The sequence below is a fragment of the Alosa sapidissima genome, chromosome 17 (assembly GCF_018492685.1).
Source record: "Alosa sapidissima isolate fAloSap1 chromosome 17, fAloSap1.pri, whole genome shotgun sequence".
In the NCBI taxonomy this organism is placed as follows: Eukaryota; Metazoa; Chordata; class Actinopteri; order Clupeiformes; family Clupeidae; genus Alosa; species Alosa sapidissima.
The window spans coordinates 19,181,770-19,201,548 of record NC_055973.1 but is presented as its reverse complement, the minus strand read 5'-3'; the positions used below and the strand labels follow the sequence as shown (position 1 = coordinate 19,201,548).

At 43.9% G+C, this 19,779-nt stretch overlaps 1 protein-coding gene across 7 annotated transcripts in view; it reads right to left on the bottom strand.

Moving 5' to 3' along the window:
• Window positions 1-522: 522 nt before the first annotated feature.
• scn3b (sodium channel, voltage-gated, type III, beta) overlaps window positions 523-19,779 on the bottom strand; it is a 40,007-nt gene continuing 20,750 nt past the window's right edge. For 5 of the 7 annotated variants that reach the window (XR_006024662.1, XR_006024660.1, XR_006024661.1 and 2 more), the window contains one exon: window positions 16,229-17,898. Coding sequence is in view for 1 of the 7 variants with exons in the window: in XM_042068464.1 (XP_041924398.1) it covers window positions 17,889-17,898 (10 nt within the window). In the remaining 6 variants the exon portion in view is untranslated. Of the gene's footprint in view, window positions 534-16,228; window positions 17,899-19,779 lie in introns of those variants that run through there. The other 2 variants (XR_006024665.1, XR_006024664.1) reach the window with 2 other exon arrangements.

The following is a 19,779-nucleotide window of genomic DNA, read 5'->3' as shown; positions in this document are numbered from 1 at the left end:
CTCTTGACTGTTTGCTCCTGTAAGAGGGGAGGGGAAGGAGGGGAAGTCAGCCGTGTAGGCTGCAGATTACTCTGAGAGAACTAATAGTGTTTTCTGTCTTTATTAACTGATAAGAGTATCATACAGTTTAATACACTCAAGTTCATAATTTACATTCCCAGGAATGGCTGCAGCTTGGTTGGTGGTTGGGGGTGATTACGAAGACGGGGAGAGACTCACAATGCACTACTGATGTGATGACTGATTACAATTTACAAATTACGGTACAGAAGTTGGGGATCCTTGCAATTACTTGTTATGATACAGAAGATGGGGGTACTTACAATTACTAATTACTGTACAGATTGTAAGAATCCTAATTACCAGGCGGATGATAATCCTTTCAATCAAATGTGGACTCTTGATCAGCTACTAAGTGTGGGCCTATTGTGGGCCTACTGTCACATGCTTGTCACATGTCCACAGGAACAGTTAACTATAGGGACAGGAAATGTAATCAAATGTATACCTTGTCATGTCTTGATTGATTCACTCTACATTACAACAATGGTCTCAAGTCTCAACAGTACTCCAATCATGTGATCCATATCAATGTAACCAATCACAAACTGGGTAGCCTATTTAAGACATAATATCCCAAATTGTGAGCCATTCTGTAGTCAGAATCTCCCGCACCACTTTGGTGTGTAGCCATCATCCTCTGAGCTGGGTATGTGATCATTCTCTGATTGTTTTGTATGATTTCCTGAATGTTCCTTTAACCTGTTTTCGTAACTTTCATATTATTCATTTAGATGTACTTTCTAAAATGTATTGGATGAGTAACTTATACCTTTATAACTTATAACTTATAAATTGTTATGTTCTGATCCGCATAGCCTTTCTATTGTACTTATTGACCAGAGTAGCAGTCTAGGTAACGGTGCTAGCATAATGAATGGCTAGGATTAGTTATCGCCGCCGTAGAAACAAAATCACCTGCTAGATGGCAAGTTAGATGAACTGACCAAGCATTCCACAGCGGTGGGCAGTTTGCCAGCGATGGTCTAGATTGGTCGCGAAAACCTAGCACAGCCTGACCCTCTGTAACATTGGAATTTGCTTGACTGTTTAACACGCTGGTGAGTATCGCAGTCTGGATCAGCATGTAGCCTCTGACCTACCTTCAGACTAGTACAGTACATGTTATGTTGAGGTGGCATTATTCCTAGATTAGAGCGAGTGTAATAAGAAAATGAGTCAGGTATTCTCATTAACAGTATGCATTGTGAGTATATCAACCCACTATGGCTAACAATGTTACATTGAACCGAAACTTTTCTAATATTGAGCGGAGTCAGATTTATTAGGTTTAACAGGGGTTTATAATCAATTGTTATATTTCCAGCAGCGATCACGATTCACGATTTCCTTTGACCCCTCTCAGGTTCCCTTATTGGTCCTGAAAAGTGACGTCATTACAAGATGATGGAGAAATGGAAGTCCATCATGAGTCATGAATGAATTCATGAATCATTAGACCAGGACAGTGTGTTTCAAATGGACTCCCAGCACTCACACACACACACACACACACACACACACACACACACACACACAGTTACAGCATGTTCCCACTGGGCTCCTTGGCTTGCTCTTCATGCTGTAGCTCTGTCCACAAATCAGTCCCACAGCTCATGTATTGGACTCGACAAACTCCTTAAAGCTCCTTTAGATAACCCCCGGAGTGTCTGTGGGCTGAAACTGCATAACTGCAACTGTGTATTTAATTGTGCTAGGCCCCAGCAGCAACACACCACACATACACACAACACATACATATACACACACACACACACACACACACACACACAACACTAATCTTTTCAGCTGCCATAGAGAAGAGCTAGTTAGCATATGTGTTACAATAAATAACAACTGGGGAATTCCACACAAAACTGTCACGTCCACAATGCCAACAACTAAATACCATGGCATTGTGTTGCCGTTATGGATGTGACAGTTTTGCGTGGAATTGCCCAACTACAGTCCACTACAGCAGCAGAGACAGTGTGCATAATCTGAGTCTTCTGAAGCCCTGATAGCATATTTTTTTACTACCATATTTCTCTTAAAACTCAGTCAGGACGATGGAAAATCAGGATCCAGGCTTTTATTCTTTTCAATGAGGGGCCAGAGGGAGAGATGGCATGTTTGTGTCATCCCATCATGGGTTTCACCAGATTCTCTAACTACACAGAGGTGTATACTACCTTTATGTTACAAACAAAAGAAGGAGTGACCTCTAGGTCCAACCCAGTTTGAATATGCAATAGAAAGGGAGGATGAGGATTAGGCCTTCATCAGGTCTGGTCAGCTTCTATTGTCTTTTAATTAAAACTACCCCCTTTCCTGGGAAGTTCCTCAGAGGCCTGGCCCCTCACTGTTCTACAAACATTAACATTTCACACCTGGTGATAGGCAAAAGGCCTCTAGACAGGCTTTCATTGAATTCAAGGATAAACAAAGGATGCTTGCATAGGACAAGGACAGAAGAAATACAGTAGACTATAATGCTTATTCACAATTCTTTCAGCCCTCATCCACTACAGCTTCAGTTTCTTCATGAGAAGAGACATCTTGAGTTGTTGATGTGCTGAATACACCCACGACCCTCTCGGGTCTCCCCTGATGCTGCGTTATCTGCAAAATGGGTAAACTCCGGTCCTCAACAGGGAATTCAGGTTGCAAACATCCCCGAGGAGTGCTTGCCAAGTTGAGAGGGAATCAACAGACAGGCAGACACACACACACATACATGAGACAAACATACACAAGTTGTTATGCCTGGATGTTAAAATGCCTACTGTAGGGGCATAAGGCTGCGTAACTAGTTAACTTAAAGCAAAGGATAAAAGTAAACACAAACAAGGTAGTAAATGATTGAGATGACCGGTTTATTGTAGCCTGGAGCACCAGAACCAATCTGAAAGATTAAGGGTCTGGCCAAGAATAACGTAATGGCCCAACTCGAGGGGCAGCTCCAAGCACGCAAAATCTCACCGCACGCAATTGGATAACAAGGGCAAAGGCAAAACACAGAGACAGACAGCCGAAACACACTAGGGCCGTAACAGAGTACACACACACACTGCCACAATCCACATACACTCATAGACACACACATCACATGTGTACAGGTGCGAACACACACACACATACACACACACACACGCACACACCACCATTATCAGGTCTCATGGTTGGTGTCTGAAATGGCTACTTGGACACAATAATGAGGCCACACTATTGATGCAATGTGGTCAAAGGATGCTGCTGGTGTTGATGCAACGCCGCAGGCAACAAACAACCTCTCATGTATGGCCACCTCAAAGCACACACACACACACACACACGAGTAGACCTCGTTACACCCATGGCTTCACACTCAGCAAACTCAGGAACATCCACCAAACATCTTCTACTGAAACCCCGGCGAATGTCTTTAATTGAAACCCCACGAACATCTTTTACTGAAACCCTGGCCAATGTCTTTAATTGAAACCCCACGAACATCTTTTACTGAAACCCTGGCCAATGTCTTTTCTCTTCCACCCACGATGCTGCATACAAGACCTACCACAGGACAGGAGCGGGTTCAGAATAGCCTCTCCTGTCATGTAGGTAGTTATTAAGCTTCCTGAGACACGGCCTGGCTGAAGAGCTCACCAGGCTCAGGGACGAGTCTATTCCCACATACAGTACACACTTTACAGTACACACACACACACACATTCCCTTACATTACCTGGCTCTGGTGTCCGTTCCAACACACACAGCTCTTCTGTTGTTTTTGTCGGTTCTAACACACACAGCTCATCTGGCTCTGTTGTTGGTTCTAACACACACCACTCATCTGGTTCTGGTATCAATTCTAACACATGCAGCTCACCTGGATCTTTTGTGGCTTCTAACACACACAGCTCATCTGGCACTTTTGTCGTTTCTACTGCACAGAGCTCATCTGGCTCTGGTGTCCGTACCTCTGCATTGATGAAGTTCATCGGGTTCATGATTGCCCTCCCTCCCCACTCCAACCACTACCAGCAGGCCTTGGGTTGAGTTAAGTAAATGCTTTGCTTGAGCCTCCTTGCAGAAAGAGTCCATCACCCTGAGATTTCCTTTGTTTTTCGCATAATAAATGCCCTAGAGTGGCAGCCTGTGGGCGTCAGTGACGAGCTATCAGCACTCCTCCAGCCCCCCACACAGCCGCGAGTCAGAGCGTTCGCGTGACAGCCTTTCCATGAGAGAGTGTTTGTAAAACAATGGAAAAACGTGTTCAACACCTCCTGAGTATTATACACTGGGTGCTGGATCATGTAAGTAGGTGAATATATAGAAAAAGGACCGCACTCACAGTTTATTTAAAACAACTTTTAATCGCCCCACGGACGTAATCGCCATTGACACACTGAGGAAGAGCTTTCTGGTAGAAACCTCCAATGCGATTAAAACATACCTGTCAACACTCCCGTTTTTCCCGGGTTTCTCCCATATTTCAAGATCATCTCCCAGCACCCTCCCGTTTTGTTATTTCTCCCGGAAAACTCCCGTAATTTGCATGGCCATCAAACTTCATTTTAAAATCATTGATCCATTCAGGTTGCCAGATTGTGTATGAAATAATACACCCTACACATACACGAACACTTAGTTTCAATTTTGTCATAGGCTAAAACCTGGCAACCCAAAACCCAAATAAGGAAGCGGGTGCCGACTGCGCAGCCTGAGTCTCGTCGTAAGCAAGCGGGCTAGTTGAATGGCCTACTCCAGAACTAGCTGTTGTGAAATTGTTGGGAATTTAATTAACACATCACATAAACTGTTATTGAGTGTTGTTGATACACTGAACTTGTGCCCTCGGAACCAAATCTGACAGCAAGCAGCTTTGGAGTTTTGGAAGTAGGCTGCAGGCAGGCAGCTGATGGATACATAACTGGCATGCGTAAGGTAATGGTAAGATAAAAGCAACGACCGAAATGCAGTGTTGAAACACGTGTATGAAAGGTATTAAATATGCAAACACAGATCCGGTATAAACACTGACCCCCCCCCACCCCCCCCCCTGAAAAAAATTCTCCCGTTTTTGGAAAGCTAAATGTTGACAGGTATGAATTAAAAGTTGTTTTAAAGGAACTGTGAGTGCGTTCGTTTTTCGTGTGCCACTTGTCTTCTGCTCCTGTGAAAACAGATGCAAAACCTCATAATTCCACCCCTTATAAATGCCTTACTTTTGACCTTAACACCTGTATATAATTAAGTAGTTGTTAAGTAGAAATGTGCATAGATTAAGGGTTGATTACTAAAGGCCTACTGAATTTACCCCTTACTTTTTCAATTTCACCTTAATTTGCCCCCTTAATCAAGGAATCCCTGAATTAACACCTTAAAATAAAATTAAAATATACTTAAATTGTCCTTAATTACTCCCTTAATCACAACAAATAAAGGGAACCCCTGACCTGACACTTTAAATGTAGATTAAGGGGTCACACCTTAAAATGGCATTTACTGTAAGGTCAAATTAAGGGCCTGTTTATCAAATTTAACACATTTCAATTACGTGGTTTTGGTATGTTTTTATGGGTAATTTAAGTATATTTGAGTACATTACGTCATAGTGGATGCTGTGAATTTGCAGCTGAAATCACACATGGCTCACTTTCGCAATCCATCCTGGAGGAGACACGATGATGTGTTCAATCCTCAAATAAATTTGAGGGGTGATAAAGTCTGCTGCAGCTGCTGCTGCAGACATCAATATTTAATTTCTCCTCTGACATGGATCAAGGAAAGCCATTAAAGTTTTCAGTTGGATGGAGGATTACTTCATTAGCTGAAGATATCCATTCGCTCCAGGCAAAAGTTTCCCGTCTGGACAGGATGAAAGGAACCCTGTATGGTACAGTTTCCCTCGATCAGCCTGCAGTGCCAGCCGCTCTTCCTTAAAAGATGTTCAAGCTCTAGCTCCTGCGGAGAGGTCTACTGATGTTAGCACACGGTTCCTTTCAACACCTTCAAAAGTGCACACGAGAACACACACTTTAGCCCCTGAGCCCAGAATAACTCCACTGAACACACTGAACCCAGTGCCGGTTCCAGTGCCAGTGCTGTGCCTGTATTCTTTAGTTCAAATGGGTTTGCCTCAGTGAAGAGATCACGTAGCACCTCACGTTAGCCATATCAGTAGTATAGGTTGTGTGAATCTATACAGTAGGTCTTTATGCACTGTTGCTTAAAGTCACATGTTCATGGGCTAAATATGGATGTGAAACGGAAGACATGGAGTGTGTGTGTGTGTGTGTATGTGTACTCTGAGAGCTAACACACACTGAGACACACTCAGAGGGCTGAGAAACTAAAAGCCAGCACACACGGAAAGCTAACTAAGAGCTAGCTCACACTGAGGCTAACACACACTGAAACACTGACACTGGCAGCTCCTTAAGGGATTTCCCTTCATATTTCATGGCATCACTTACCCATAATCATTTTAGGTTCATAGACACACAGGCAGAGACAGATAATTCAGTGTACAGACAGACAGGTCTCTGTAGAGAAAGCAGGTGTGTAATGAGTTTTCGGAGTCTGTAATTACCTGCTGAGTTTCATTAGGCAAGAGTACACCTCATCTCAGTACAAACATTCACAACATGCAGCACAACTCTGAATAATTATTTTGTGCACACACACATTGTACACTTCTCAGAGAGGGGTATCCTAATACATCATTTAGGTGTACGCGCTTGTCTGTGTATATTTGTGCATTTGTGTGCATGTGTGTATATTTGTGTGTGAGTGTGTGTGTGTGTGTGTGTGTGTGTGTGTGTGTGTGTGTGTGTGAACTAGAGTGATTTAGCACGGGGGCCTCACAGCCAGGTGCTCATTTCACTCACAATGGAGTTGAGACGTCACAAAGCCCAGGTCAGCCCCCTGCTGTGGCGCTTGTGCACATTACAGAGGGATGCTGCTAACAAGCTGCCGCCACCACCACACACTGCTCCTGCTGCCTTTGTGAGGGTCTGCTTTAATCACAGGTGGCCTACTTTACTTCAGCACGGTCAGAAAGCAGACACACACAGGAGAAAGAGAGAGAGAGAGATGGATGTTAGGAGAAAGAAGAGAGAGAGGGACAGAGAGAGATGTGCGCAGGAAAGAGAGAGGAAGATGGGAGCAAGAGGAGAGAGAGGGAGAGAGAGAGTGTGTGTGTGTGTGTGTGTGTGTGTGTACCTTGGGGGGTGAGTGTTTTGTTCTCCTGCCTGCTGAGACTGAAATAGCAGAGACGTTTATGGGCTTTATGACTGATTTGAGTGTGACAGGTGTGTGAGCGTCAGGTAGCAGTCGTGGCGGGGACACAGAGATTACTCACCCTGCTGAGTCCTCCTCGGTGGCAGACATGAAATGGCATTAGGCAAGGAGGCAACCAAGGAGGACCTGTGTGTAATGTGTGTGGACACATTGAGAGAGAGTGTCACTTCCAACCTTATCTGTCGGCCTCGCTGAGGGCGTAGCCGTTCAGAGCTGATCTGACACCGGAGAGGCGGGTTATTTCTCATAATAAAAACACTTTAGAGCAGAAGTTTTCAACCTTTTTGGGGCTGAGGCACACCAAAGATCAAACCAAAACGCCAAGGCACACCATATGGTTACTGATTGTAAAGTATTTCACACACATTATTTTCTAGGCAATAACAGTGTTCAATCCCTATGTTTCTCTATACAGTGCTCATATCATCAAGAATCAAGAAGCTGTGTCATTTATATATTTAAAATAGCCCTCTAGCCTAGGGTTTCTCAACGGGGTCGGTACTGCCCCCTGGGGTGCGTTCGTACAACCTAGGGGGGCGCTGGGAACGTGAGAGTTTTTTTGTTTACATTTTAAACTTTCATGGTTTTCACATATTTTTGGTGCAAAAATAGGCTATCTGAAATAAATAGGCTATTTTTATTCATGGGTTTCTAACCCCTCTACCGTCCCAGCTACATTTTACTGTTTATCTATGCTCAGTGGTCATACAGTGCAGTTCGGGCCTGCACACGCCCGGACTCACGTCCCCCAGCCCTGCTCGCTGTTGTTCTGCAGCTGCTCTGAGCGTAGTCTCCACGAAAAGACCATTGCTAATCAAATACGAAATATGTATAGGCCTACACAGGCCTCACGCGCGGATACTGTTTTGTGATTGGTTGGATTGTTGCGATGTGCATATGTTGTTCACGTGATGTGCACTTGATTTTTGTCCATGATAATATGACACGTCTTGTTGCCTAGATTTAATGTTCCTATTGATTTAAAAAAAAAAATCATTACAACCAATGCTGATGTGGTAGTGTTTTTTTTTTACCCAACCAGTCTCCTATTGCTTCTAACAGTGGGCTAAATCTGCTTAATAATAAAATAGGCTCATAGGGACATTTTCTTATAATTCCAGAAGAAACCAAAACAGCGCAGAAATGGGCTCGTTTTTTTATTTAAGCAATATAGCATGAGAGTGAGTGGCCTATAGCCTACCCGGGGGTGTAGTTTTTATTTTGTATTTTTTATTGTGTGTGTGTGTGTGTGGGGGGGCGCCAGAGGATCAAAGTAAGGTCAGGGGGGCGTTTGCTCAAAAAAGGTTGAGAACCACTGCTCTAGCCTATTTCATTAGTCTGTATAAATGTATTCGGTTCCTCAAAATTCCACGGCACACCTCACTTTGCCTCATGGCACACCAGTGTTACTCGGCACCCGGTTGAGGACCACTGCTTTAGAGGGAATGAGAGGATTGAGATAAAGCTCACTGGTATTGTTAAAATACCTCCCGTGCTCAGACACGTCGCAGCGGCAGTACAAGTTTTATGAAATAACCTATTTCGATCAGGCCAGAGGAAGGACGGCAGACTTTCAGAGAAGACTTCATTCTCTTACCACCTGCAGAAGTTTCGGAGGTGGTTTCAGCAAGAGTCTTGTGTTATGTGATGCTGGGGTAGATTGGTACGTCTACCTTGTTGAAATCTAGAGGCTTGTAGGCAGAGGTAAGTGTGGTCTGTGTCCTCCTTACCGTCCGGTCTGCATGACAACCGTCACAGCAATTTCCACATTTTACAGAAGAGTGCGGCTCCTCCTGCCTGCCTGATGTCCTTGACAGGATTTAATTTGATGACTTTCACAGAGAGCATGTGAAAGTTAAGGTGAGGTGCAGCTTGTTTTTAGATTAAACCTCCATTACAGTGTGTGTGTGTGTGGGTGTTTATGTGGGTGTGACTTCAAGTGCAGTGTTAATTAACGGGCAGAACAAGCTGCTTGGGGCAGGACTCTTAATTAGCCACGGTCAGCGGTGCTAACAAGTGTGAAGCATCAGGGTTGCATTGAGAGAACCAGGCGGCCGTGAACAGACCTGATAATTGATAGCCTGTGTGCCAGCTGCCCACACACACACACCCACACACACATACACCCACACAAACATGCAGATTGTAATCTCTGGTCTGCTCCCACCTGCCCTTCCTTCCCTACCCATGAGGAGAATGGTGTTTACAGTCACAAGCCATTTTCAAAATCAGTTCCCATTATCACCTGTACACTTGGAATACTAGTAACACCAGAACCCAGTAACACCAGAGCCCAGTAACACCAGAACCCAATGACGCCAGAACCCAATGATGCCAGAACCCAGTAACACCAGAACCAGTAACACCAGAACCCAGTTACACCAGAACCCAATAAAGCCAGAACCCAGTGACACCAGAACCCAGTAACACCAGAACCCAATAAAGCCAGAACCCAGTAACACCAGAACCCAATAAAGCCAGAACCCAGTGACACCAGAACCCAGTAACACCAGAACCCAATAAAGCCAGAACCCAGTAACACCAGAACCCAATGACGCCAGAACCCAGTAACACCAGAACCAGTAACACCAGAACCCAATTACACCAGAACCCAATAAAGCCAGAACCCAGTAACACCAGAGCCCAATAACACCAGAACCCAGTAACACCAGAACCCAGTAACTCCAGAACCCAGTAACGCTAGAGTCTAGTTACACCAGAGCCCAGTAACTCCAGAGCCCAGTAATGCCAGAGCCTAGTTACACCAGTAATACCAGAGCCTAGCTACACCAGTTCCCAGTAATAACTGCACTAAGGGGCTTAGAGGCCTGGAGTGGGAGGAACGTCCTTTTTAATAGTCTCTTCAATAGTAGTTTAATAAAATCGTCCATGTGCCATCTCCCATGTGCTGTCTGACATGGTCTGTCCTGATTCTGTGTCCTACACCTGTGTACTGTATCACGGTGCGGAGCTGAGCGCTTCTGCTCAGTGTCCTCCGTAGAGCCAAGCGTCTGGAAGAGATAACAGAGAGGCGCCTCTGACGTCATTGCCAGTCCAGCAGCACTCACCTCATCCTCCCCTGTGAGAGCAGCTTCCCCCTCCAGGCATCAGACACACAAACACACTCACTGGACAGACACACAAACACACTCACTGATGGATGGACAGACAAATCAACCAATGGATTGACTGACAGCAAAGTCCTTTTTCTGTAGGCAAGTCCCTCCACTCGGCGGCCATATACCAACGTTTTATGGGCACTCATCGGGCACAGTCTTTGGGTCGAACTGCGCGTGCGCAAGGCTTCACGACACCAATCTTGCTCCAGCGGCGAGATCACAACACATGATTGGCACGATGTCTTCACAACACACCATATGATTGGCTCAATGTATTCACATCACACCACATGATTGGTTCAATGTATTCACATGTCGACGTTTTGCCGAGGAAGGGGTGGGATATGTGTAGACAACGGCCATATTGGCGTGACAAACTAGCCCCATGCATTTCTATGGAGTATTTTTTGAGTGCTGTGTCTCCACATTAGAAAGTCTCAGCTGACAGACACTGACAGACAAACTGACTGACAGACAGATGGAGAGACGGACATTGAAAGGTGTTTGCGCGCATACACAGTGGCTCCAGGAATTAAGAGGTCTCAGGGGAATTTTTCCACACCAGGAATTTAAGTGGATAATATGATGATTGACATATGTTTCCAGACCAGGCGGGTATTCCATCAACCTCGCTAAAGGCTAAACCTAGCTTATTTCAATAAGCCAGGTTTAGCCTTTCTCGCTAATTTTAGTGAGAGTTCCATTCCATAAGTGTGGTTTATGTGTATCCCAGCTTGGTATCTATGGGAATTTATGCCACAGAACTAGCTTGGTCTATAGCAGGTTAACTTTCAAGCTTAATCAAGCTGTGTTGCAAAAAAAAACATCAGTCGGAAAAAAGTCCCAAAAAGAGTCCCAAAAGACGGTTCCATCAACTTGTGCTTTCAAGTTCTATATATGTTCTATTCATGTTTAAATATGCAAATTAAGCATTATCCAATTACATATGCCATAATTTGCATACATTAAAAAAAAATCGCTTTGGATAAAGCCAGTTTTTAGGAATAAAATGTCAAGTAAATCAGGCTAGGAATAATATATCAACAAACCCCTCTGTTAAAGGTCTTGTAAATATACAGTAGTTAGGTATAAGACTGGAAAGTTTGGTGTATGTAAGTGTTTCTGAAGTGGAGATTTCTCACTGCCTTGAAACACGGTCAATGAGATTCTGTTCTCAGCCTAGACTTGTCTTTGAACTTTCGCGATTGGTTGGTGATACAAAGGAAATGTCGATATTTGTTGATAGCGCAACGCCATGCAGGAAAAACAGAGCTTTCCAACATGAACTACACATGATATGTTTCGGATCACAGTCGCGGTAGTGCATGAAACATTAGAATGCTAACTGAATTTAGCAGAAATATACAGGCACGAGTAGACAAAATGTAATGAACTAAACATCAAAATGTGTAAATCGGACTTTGTTGTTGTAGTAGTGTGAAAGAATGCTAAGGTAGCAAACTAGCCCAAAATCTCAAAATTGGCTAGTGCATGAACAATATTTTCACCTGCCGTGTCTCGCCCCTTGTGCGAATCAATCCGGGTTCCCGGAAGTGGCTATTGATGAAATATCTTGTTCCGCCTATGTATAATCTTTGGCTGACCTAAGCCTTGCTTGAATAAACCAAGGCAAGATGCAGCTAACTTGGAATGGCTTCAACCTCAAGTAGGGTGACCAGACGTCCTGAGCAATTCGGGACAGTCCCGAAATTTAAGCGTTTATCCCGAATCCCCTCGAAAATTATACTCAATCAGAATACTGAGTAGTTATTTTCTGATAAACATTGAAAACTGTCCATAGAGAGGTTGAGTCGACTGCATGCAGCCCCCGACGGCAGCTAAGTGTCTGGATGCAGCCCCGGCTACTTTGTTTCTTTTTTGACATTCTATAATTAGGCACGAATATGCACTGATTTTAGCTAATTTTCATTCATTCCTTGACATGGCTGATGTACCGGAACCCCAACACGCCGCTAAAAAGCAAAAGCGTCTATGCAGGTACCAGGAGGAGTGGGTGGGGAGGTACCCGTGGATTGACAAAGCCTTAAAGGAACCGTATGTAAGAAATGTATTTCAATTAATCCTAAAATGGCCCTGATATGTCACTAGACATTAAGAAATCATGTTCATTTCAAATACTTATATCACTGACAACAGTAGTCCGGCCAGGATATTGTCATTTAAAAAGTGAAGTTGCAGCCCTCAACTGATGTTGGTGTTGTGTTTTGTCATGTCATGTTGTATTTTGGCCTGATGCGCCACCCTCAGCCTATCTACTAATCAAGAAGACAGTACTGTTTCGGCATCCAGGTTGGCAACCTCGAGTCCAGGGAGGGTGATTGCAGTACCAGTTTTGGCCACAATCTTACATATGGTTCCTTTAAGCGACGAGATGAAAGCATTCTGCAAAGTGTGTAGAAGAGAGTTTGGTGTTTCTCACGGAGGGAGAACACGCAGATGTTTTTTTTCCCCACAATGACATTTTGAGTTCATGATTTCTCTGTTGTATGTTGAGGCAGACTTGAAGTTTGAATAAAAATGTGTTTTGGTACAGGTTTGAAAATTCATTATCTTTTATAATAGTCTATGTAGGCCTACACGCCCCCCCCCCCTCATTATCTTTTATAATAGTCTATGTAGGCCTACACCCCCTTCCTTGATTGAATGCTTTCTTGCGAGTTGGTCTCTACGAAGATGAGGTTAGAGCAGGGGTGGGCAAACTGCGGCCCGCGGGCCGGATCCGGCCCGCCAAGCACTTTCATCCGGCCCGCCGAGCATTTCATTTGGTTATCAGGCTGCTTGCTATTTTTTCCTGCGATAAAGACGACGTTGGTTAGCTTTACTGCAAACTGCTTTTCACTCTCCTTAGAGAACGTTTACAATGTCAATGTCAAAACATCATGTTAAATAGAGATAACATCATGTTAAATTAAGTTAACTCTTAGTTATCTCCTTTGCAGCAGATCTAACGTGAACATTATGCGATCCATTTAATTGGGAACGCGTCTGCACTCACTAGAGGGAGAGAGAGCCGCAGGTTCCAGCTGGCTTGTCATTGCTGATAATTGATATCTCCTTCTTATAAGAAACTTTTAAAAGGAAATCATGAAGGCAACAGTAGTTCCCACTACTGACCATTTAAAAACTGTGAGAGGGCCCAGCCGTATGGAGTGAGGATTGTCTCAAAATGATTTTGCTTTTATGTCGATGACGTAATTTTGAGACATTCCTACTGCACACCAAGATCCACAAATAAATACCACTAGATTTGAATGTGAAGACACCCTCCACTGAATAACCAGCAGGTGGCAGTGTTGCACAACATGTCTGTTATCAACTGATAGCAACTGAATATTTCCAACGCTGTTTTCCCTAGTTCAGTTCAGTCAAGTGGTCTATGACTAGCAGGATTAACGACATGGAAGACACTGGATTAAATGGATGGGTAAGTAATAACAACTAGCCAGAACGATTTATTATCGGTTTCGATGTGTAGTGCCGTTTTTAATTTCATAGACTGTATAAATAAGTCCATTTAGCAATATTGACATTAATGGCAGTCTGTCAGATAGCGATCTCAGCTGAGCTGGCTCTCACATTACGTTAACCTAGAAGCTATGTTAACATCTGTAACGTAAGATCTGCAACATCTGTAAAACAGCGAACACGAACACAGCCTGTCACTTGAGTTGCAAGACACAATAACTTTAGGGAAAACTACCTTTTATTTTAAGGGGGCCCTAAATCGGATTTTAAGGGAAATCTTAACTTAATGTGTTTTGTGCAGGCAACAACAAAGCTGAACAGGCACCAGCTGTTTAGCTAGCTGTTAACGTTAGCAGCTGTTAGCAGCTGTACACTGACTAAATGGACTTATTTATACAGTCTATGAAATTAAAAACGGCACTACACATCGAAACCGATAATAAATCGTTCTGGCTAGTTGTTATGCAGCCCGCCGGCCAATTTTCAAAACCCAATGTGGCCCTTGAGCCAAAAAGTTTGCCCACCCCTGGGTTAGAGGCTTCCCTTGCATTCTCGGACTCTACTTTGGAACAGACTAGCTAGTGTGAACATGCACATACGTCACCGCATGCTCAGCACCCATCTAAGCACATTCTGCTTTTAACTGCATGCTTCCATTTCAGTAGGGGCGCTGCTCCGATGCATGTCAACGCAGAGGATTATGGATTTTTTCGTTCACCTGAGGATCCACAGATGTGTAACGGATGCCAGCTAGCTCCGGGCGTGCCGTGACCCAGATCGGGAGTGAGGTTTAGGGGGGTGAGTGTAACGGATGCCAGCTAGCTTAGCTGTGCTTGTGGAACATTGGTAAACCTCACTCCCCGACGCCTCAAGAGTTCTGCTGGCATGCGAGCCAGTAGCCTGGGCTATTGGCTCAATTGTTAACGCGCTCGCCTCCCGATCTGAGGTGCCACGGTTCGCGGGTTTGAGTCTGGGCGTGTGCAGGGCTGAATCGCGCAGGTTCAACACAACGCAGGTTACAGATCCATCCTTGAAAATTCTCAGAACGAAGGACACGAATTTCGGAGCACATTGGAACAGTGCTGGGTGGAGTTTGATGACGTGGCGACCTTGAAAAGGCAGCCTTTGAGTGCTTCCTCGACTTTGGGAAACAGCCTGTCTGTGAGCTCAGCCCACACCTCTGCTGGGTGATGCTTCCTGCCAGTCCACCAGGGGGAGGCAGAGTGCAGCCAGCTGCCCAGTGTCTGCTGACCCGCTGGGCTTAGTGGCCATGCAGTCATGAGGAGGCTCCAGCGCCACAGAGATGTGTCAGACAGCAGCAGAGCCACACTTGCCGGACATAGATCCGCTTAACTCTGGAGCAAAACCCCAGGCTGTGTGAATAAATCTTATTGCGTAACGCTAACTGTTGAACAGAATAATTAGTGTGTAAAAAGCCTGTGAGTTACCACTAGAGCACACTCATGTCCTCATAAATGATATCACTAATATCCTCATATACATGTAATTGATATCACTCATATAACTAATGTCATTGCTATCCTTATATAATGGGAAGAAGTTTAGCAGGTTATGCCCATGGGGACACATGATCTGACAGAATAAAGTTTTAGACAATAATCCCATCTCATCTCAGGAGAGCACTCAAAGCCTTATGTTCAATCTCAGGAACAGGACACTCAGATGTTAGTCAGGCACTAATCAAGGGATACTCAACAGGACACTCAGATGTTACTCAGGCACAAATCAAGGGACACTCAGATGATACTCAGGCACTAATCAAGGGACACTCAGATGTTACTCAGGCACTAATCAAGGGACACTCAGATGTTAGTCAGGCACTAATCAAGGGATACTCAGATGATACTCAGGCACTAATCAAAGGATACTCAGATGATACTCAGGTTACTCAGGGAATCTGTGTCTCCCACACGTAATGAATGGAGCTGCCCCCCTCCAAGACCATATCATGTCTGTGTTAGTGTGTTTATGTGAGTTTGTCTTTGTCATGTGTATGCATTTGTTCTGTCATGTCCCAAGTTCCTCCTGTGGCAGTCTGATCAACTTCTCCATTAACACCAGATGCCAGAGTCCTTGTTTGACAGTGATTGATTGCTTACATAACATCTAAAAAGACATCAGTGAAGAATGTGCAGCACTGTCTCCGTGTTCTGACACATTCTCCTGTCGATGTTGTCCATCATGCTCAAATTTTCAGTCCACACAGCATCTATAAGTAGCACTTCTAAAACAGATGACTCCACAAAGCTGAAAAGTTGTGTTCAGTCTTTTATTATACAGCTGTACCATATATTCACCTTGATCTTTGAGAGTACATACAGTAGGCTCTTGATGACTTCAGAAAGAAAACATGAAAACACTTGTCATTGACTCTGATCTCCAAAGAGGGTCAAGCAGTGATTTGCACAGCTAATGACTCTGATGATGATGATGCAGGCTGACGTCATAACAGATGTACTGTCTGAGGTGAGGCAGCAGGTGTAGGGTCTGACGTGAATAACTTGGTAGCATTTTCCGTAAGAAGCACAGATCAGACGGTGCCCTGTTTTGTAAGTCAGTTGATTCTAGAATACCAATGAAAGTAGGTGCCACTCGGGAGTTGGGATAGGTCCGAACATCAGCTCAGCCAGACGGTAAATGCCATGTTGTTACAACCTCATGTTGTGTTCTGCCCAAAAATGACTGTTTTGAAACTAAAGAAATTACATCAGAAATTACATCTTTCACCCTATCGAATTGAATATAGGTCAAGTAAATCTTTCTGTATAATTTAACATTTAATAGTTAAATTGTTTAGTCTCTGGTCAAAAATGTCCCATTTAATGCAGTCAGTTATTGATATAAATAGGCACATATTTTTTTGCCATACTGTAAATCACTCCAATCACACGCGTTATTATGTTGTGAAATTACAGATTGTATCATGTAAATTACAGATTGTATCATCTTCTGCATGCTTTAAATTCACCATTAAAAGGAAGATTAAAAACTAGAAATTATATATAATAATTCAGAACAGATACAGAGAATTACATGCATGTTAAGAAAGGCTTAAATTAAAATCAAATGTGTACAAAAACATTATCAACATGTATGTTAGGCTGATTAATCCTGTAAGGTTTGTGTTGGGGCAGATAGCTTTGTCTGATCTCAGGTTGGGTGTGTGTGTGTGTGTGTGTGTGTGTGTGTGTGTTTGTGTTTGTGTTGGACCAAGAGGGTGTGTGTGAACAGGATGGATGAGGAGGCCATGACAGGTGACGGTCACCATGGATGCTAAGAGGACACACTGAACCTGTGAAGGATCAGCTCTTCAATCCCTGACATCTTTCTGCAAACCCTTCAAAGAATAGATTGTCACACACATGTTTAAATTCAGCAGGTAATGTTTAAATGCAATATAGTAACACACTTGCTCTCCACAAGGCTTACATACACACATTTGATATTAATACTCTACATACAGTAATAAAATTGCAAAAGGCTTACGAAATGAAGCTTTTGATATATAAAAACGTTAAGAAAACAAACAATTATACAGGAGCTTTAAACTTAAGCATTTAGATTGTTTTTTTTTTTTTTATCAAAAGTGGTTTTTCCCATTAGGAGAAAAGGTGTTAATCTGAACACAGAATGTCTGGTGATCCGCGGTAGCGAATAGCAAACACAAATGCACCAAGATTATTACACAAACGCACTCAGATTATTGTCAGGTCACAATGAGCCAGCTCTGAGGGACACAGAGACAAACAGAGCGGAAAAGAGAGAGAGAGAGAGAGAGAGAGAGAGAGAGATGAAAAAGGCGGGGCGTTCCGGGGACACTGAGAGAGAGGAGAGTGAGCCAGAGATCGTCGTGGTGCGGCGGTGGAGAGGGTGGCGAGGTTGTTGGTTTTCCTCCTCTGTCTCCCTCCGCTGGTCTCAGGAGTACCTGCAGAAGAGACGCCGTAGGAGAGAAAAGTGAGAGAGACGAGAGCCTCCACACACCCTTCTAACCTACACACACATACACACACGCACACACACACATACACACACGCACACACACACACACTGAAAACTACGGCCTCCCTCCACCCTCCCACTCTCTACCTGGATATAATGAACTCTATACACACACACACACACACACACACACACACACACACACACACACACCTCATGTTTCTGTGCAATTGTACATGTTGTGCAGTCTTATATGAAATGCTTCTCTAAAACGGCAACAGCTGTTGTTCTTAGTTGTCTGGCATTTACCTGACATTTCCCTCCTGTTCTGGTGTGATTAAACACACACACACACACACACACACACACACACACACTTTGCAGTGAGAAGGTTTGAGACCTGAGCTTCCGCGTGATGCTTAATGGTCCAACAACCAGCTGTCTCACCACAGCTTGTCCATGTCATCATTATGCAAGAAATTAGAGCGCTCAATACAACTAATGAGTTTACTGAAATCTTGCCAAAGATCTAACAATCTTCCATTTTAGCCAGATGTGTAAGGCAGACATGACACCATGGCTGGTGGGAGATGTTGAATGATACCATCACCGTTTAACACCATCATGTTCCATGAACACCATAATAAAGTTATATGCCAGAAAGAAGTCATTCCTTGCTCAGACCACAGCGTGAGGTCCTTCAGGCATCGTCCACACGAGAACGAAAGATTTTGAAAACTCTCAGAGAGAGATTTTTCAGCTCAGAGTTTGAGCTCAGAGAGAGATGTTCTCTTTGCTCAGACACGAATTTCTTGATCTGACTGGCAGCAGACAACATTAGCTTCAGCTGAAGTCAGAAAGGTGGTGATTCATGATAAACACAACACACTCATACACACACGCACAGACTATCTCTCTTTCTCACACACACACACATGCACGCACGCACATAGTGAGAATCACACACACACACACGCACACAGTGAGACTTACTCTCTCTCTCTCTCTCTCTCTCACACACACACACACACACACACACACACACACAGTCTTACATGTTTTGGTTGGGTAGGAATAGGTTGAAATGCTGTTTTAATATGAGCTATATCACAGTTATAAGTCAGCATGAACATGAACATAACTAACCCAGGGTTACCCTAACACAGTAAAAAGAAAGTGCATGCAAAAATGTCTTCATCAACTGACGAGACGTGTAGACAGGCATCATGGACACCAGATTGATAATTTATAGATTATTTATAAACATCATTTGTAACCATTTATATCACCAATACCTGGGGTGTGAAAGCTAAGGAAGTAATGTTCCAGTGTAATATCCAGTGTAAAATGAGCGTTTTTGTTCAAGGTTTTGTTCTGACAGCAGCAACACCAAATGCTGGTTCATGAGAAGCATGGGTGAGTGGAGCACGAAGCTCCAGGCCTGGAGGCTCAGACTTCATCCTGAAGGCCCCTATAAGAAGCAGCAACGGCACCACTGTGCTCTGAAAATCATTCTTTTCAATAGCTTACTTGACACAAGAAGGGTTTGCTGCTGCGCCAAGCGTTTTGCTGCTTTTGCGTGTCCAGAGGTCGAAGTTCAACCGTGTTGAACTTTGACCGAGGCACGATGTATATCATAGCTATTTTGCGCTGAGCCCAGCGGCAAGTACAACAACAATCTTTACGAGCACAGAGCATGTCCCTTCCTATCTGTAAGCCCCTTGACAGTGAACATCACCAGCAACCGGAGCGATTCTGTGTGCTCCTTGAGTAAAACACTAACCCTCTGATTGCAGAGACACCCAGGCATGTGATGCAACACATATGAAACATTAGAAAAGAGGGCCTGTAGTTTATCACGACTTCT